The sequence below is a fragment of the Corvus brachyrhynchos genome, unplaced genomic scaffold, assembly GCF_000691975.1.
Source record: "Corvus brachyrhynchos isolate BGI_N302 unplaced genomic scaffold, ASM69197v1 scaffold148, whole genome shotgun sequence".
NCBI lineage: Eukaryota > Metazoa > Chordata > Aves > Passeriformes > Corvidae > Corvus > Corvus brachyrhynchos.
In genome coordinates this window covers 866,386-869,150 of record NW_008239785.1, presented here as the reverse complement: position 1 = coordinate 869,150, position 2,765 = coordinate 866,386, and the positions used below count along the sequence as shown (strand labels likewise).

General features: G+C 45.2%; 1 protein-coding gene across 3 annotated transcripts in view; it reads left to right on the top strand.

Annotated features, from left to right (window-relative positions):
* FN3K (fructosamine 3 kinase) overlaps positions 1–2,765 on the top strand; it is a 12,038-nt gene continuing 9,273 nt past the window's right edge. The window contains exons 1-2 of one of the 3 annotated variants that reach the window (XM_017743274.1): positions 1–39; positions 689–1,546. In XM_017743274.1, coding sequence (XP_017598763.1) covers positions 1,448–1,546 — 99 coding nt within the window. In that variant the 5' untranslated portion in view covers positions 1–39; positions 689–1,447. Of the gene's footprint in view, positions 40–688; positions 1,547–2,765 lie in introns of those variants that run through there. The other 2 variants (XM_017743272.1, XM_017743273.1) reach the window with 2 other exon arrangements.

Below are 2,765 nucleotides of genomic sequence, written 5' to 3'. Positions count from 1 at the left end.
GGGTGGCCCGGGCTCCTCCCAGCTGCAAAGGACTGTTTGGTAAGAACTTTTACATTAAACCATTAAAACCACAGGAGCTGCGGTTAGGACACGCTAAAATAGCGATTCCCTGACTTGGCAAAAACACAAACCAACCCCCAAACCCAACCAACACCACAAATACGTCTTGAAAATGTGGAAGTTCTCGGGACCCACGGCCCTGAGCACTCTAACTGGAGTTAAATAGTAATTTTACTTCAAGCAAGAGGATGGACCCAGCAGCCTGGTGATGTCCCTTCCAACCCGAATTATTCCATGGCTGTATGATGAGCTGGAGCCCAGACTCCTCTGGACTCCAACTCCTCTGGATTCCAACTCCTGTGTTGTGCTCACACCTACACCAGCTGTTCCCCGTCCCTCCTGTGTGTTCACCTCTTTCTGTGCTCGCTCTGTGCCTTCGCAGATGTTGCATCTCGGATTTGTGACCAGCTCTGTTGGGAAGTGACCTCAGCTTTTCAGTGCACAACAGCTGAGTGCAGCCCCGGAGCTCTGCATAGACCAGCTGCTATAGTATTCTTTGGGTACTCACACATATATGAAAAATAGAATAATCACATTGCATCTTTATGAGATTTTGTTTCCTCAGGCAGCCAAGAGACTGGGTAATATGAAATAACAAATCCTTCTTTGTTTTTTTTTTTTTCTAAAGCTTCTCCTGCCCAACTAGGGCCCCAGGCTTTACTTAATCCATGTGGGATTGCTGCAGGCGTTACCAGGAGTGAGGAGCGCTGCTCCAGCCTCTCCTTACCTTGTCTTTATCCTGGCTGGCAGGAGGAACAGAGACTCTGGCCTTGGGGACGCACACATCCGCGGTAATGCTCCCTCCAGCCAGGCATTCTTCCTGAATATCACCTACAGAAAGGGACCAGGCTGGTGACTGAGGAGGCCAAGGCTGTCATTTGGAAGAAATAAACCAGTGTAACCATGGGACAGAACTGTTCATCCTGCACCCGGACACTAGGCGGGCATATCCAGAGCACTCCCAAAGTCTGGGTGTCTCCGATTCACGTTGAACCCCTTGGAGCTGTAGGCAGCCCTGTACGTGTCCTGCAGGACTGGAGATGACACTTCAACATCCCAGCAGCTCCATCCCGCCGGCGCTTCCCTGAGCCCCCCAGCACACGCAGCCCAGCGGGTGGAGCCTGCTCATCATCGCCCGGGGACACACCCGCAGGAATTCCTCCCACCGCACCTGGGTTTGCCGGTCAGGCTTTAACTGTGGGAGGACTTGTTCTGATGGCTCTTTTCTTTAAGCTGCTGCATTGATTGCTCCAGGTCCTGGCACCGCTCTGGCATTCTACTGGCCAGAATTTCCACACTCACAGAGGACGTCAGTGCTGGTCCAGGAGGAATATCACAGACACTTGGTGGTATCTCACTGCAGTGAAGATGCTGATGGGAAACTGGGATGAAGCTGCACCGAAGAATTGTTATCACTGAGGAGAAGGAGTCACACAATCCCTTCACACATGAAAGACTTGGCTTGAGTTATTCTTCCATGTTTCAGGTAACAATTTGGTAGACAGATGTTGTATCAGAAGCCTTACATGACACCTAAACGCTGAGTTCACATTCCTGGTGTCTAATTCAGGCAAATTGTTCCTCAAATTCTTCTAAAGGAAGATAAAGCCAACCCTCCCCAGTTAAAGAAATATTTTCTGTTCTGAAGAATCTAAAGAAAGGATTTATTTTCCAGAAATATTCGATTTATTTATTTTTGAAATAGTGATCTTCAAGTTGTGTTTCTTTTACCACAGTGTCTGTGGCATTTTTCTCCTAGAACTTTCTCCTAGAGTGGTATGAAATGTAATTTTTTTTTTACAGAAAAGTATTTAACCTACAAACTAATTCCCCAAAGTATTAAAAAACATACAAAAACATTTATCAAATTAATTACATATACTAATGAGAGAAAACCTTGTTATGCATGTACATAATAATTATAGATCCATTTTTAGCTTAGTGAAATTTGTCCTTAAAAGTTACTGAGGGAACTTCACAAAGAATCCAAATGCACAATTGTAGCATTACAGAGTTTGTCACACTATTGGTAGAATTTAACAATGATAAATACCATTGTTAAGTATATTTCATACATTTTATTGTATTGAACACATTTTACATGTGTTTAATATATATTCATTGTGTTTAATGCATTTTAAGCACCTCTGCCTGAATATGTAGACCCATGACTCATTTTTATATTTTTAATCATTTGCAGAAAGACAGGATTTTCTTTTATTTTTATTAATAAGTAACTTTCCAGCTTTCATGGAATTAAGAATTGAATCTAATGGTATTTATCCCCTGTATAGTAACACACAAACTAGTGAAACCAATGGTGTTGTGCACATCAGAAACTAAAACGCTGTACGAAAATCCAGCAGCAAAATGTCATGTCCTTTCGGTGGCATTGGATGTGTCATTCATCCCAAAGCAGCATTTCTGTGGTGAGCAAGCTCTAAAATAAGACTTCATGCTCTAATTTTTGTCAGTGCGATACGTACATGGAGTCTGCGCTGCCATTAAACAGGAATCCGCGTGTTCGGCTCTGGAGGGCCACGGGGAGCTTGTGCGGAGCGGGGAACAGGGTCAGACCGCCCTCACAGCGGGAACTGTCCCCCATAACACCGGGAACAGCATCCCCTCACAGCGGGAACTGTCCCCCACAACACCGGGAACAGCATCCCCTCACAGCGGGAACTGTCCCCCCCAGACCCGGGACT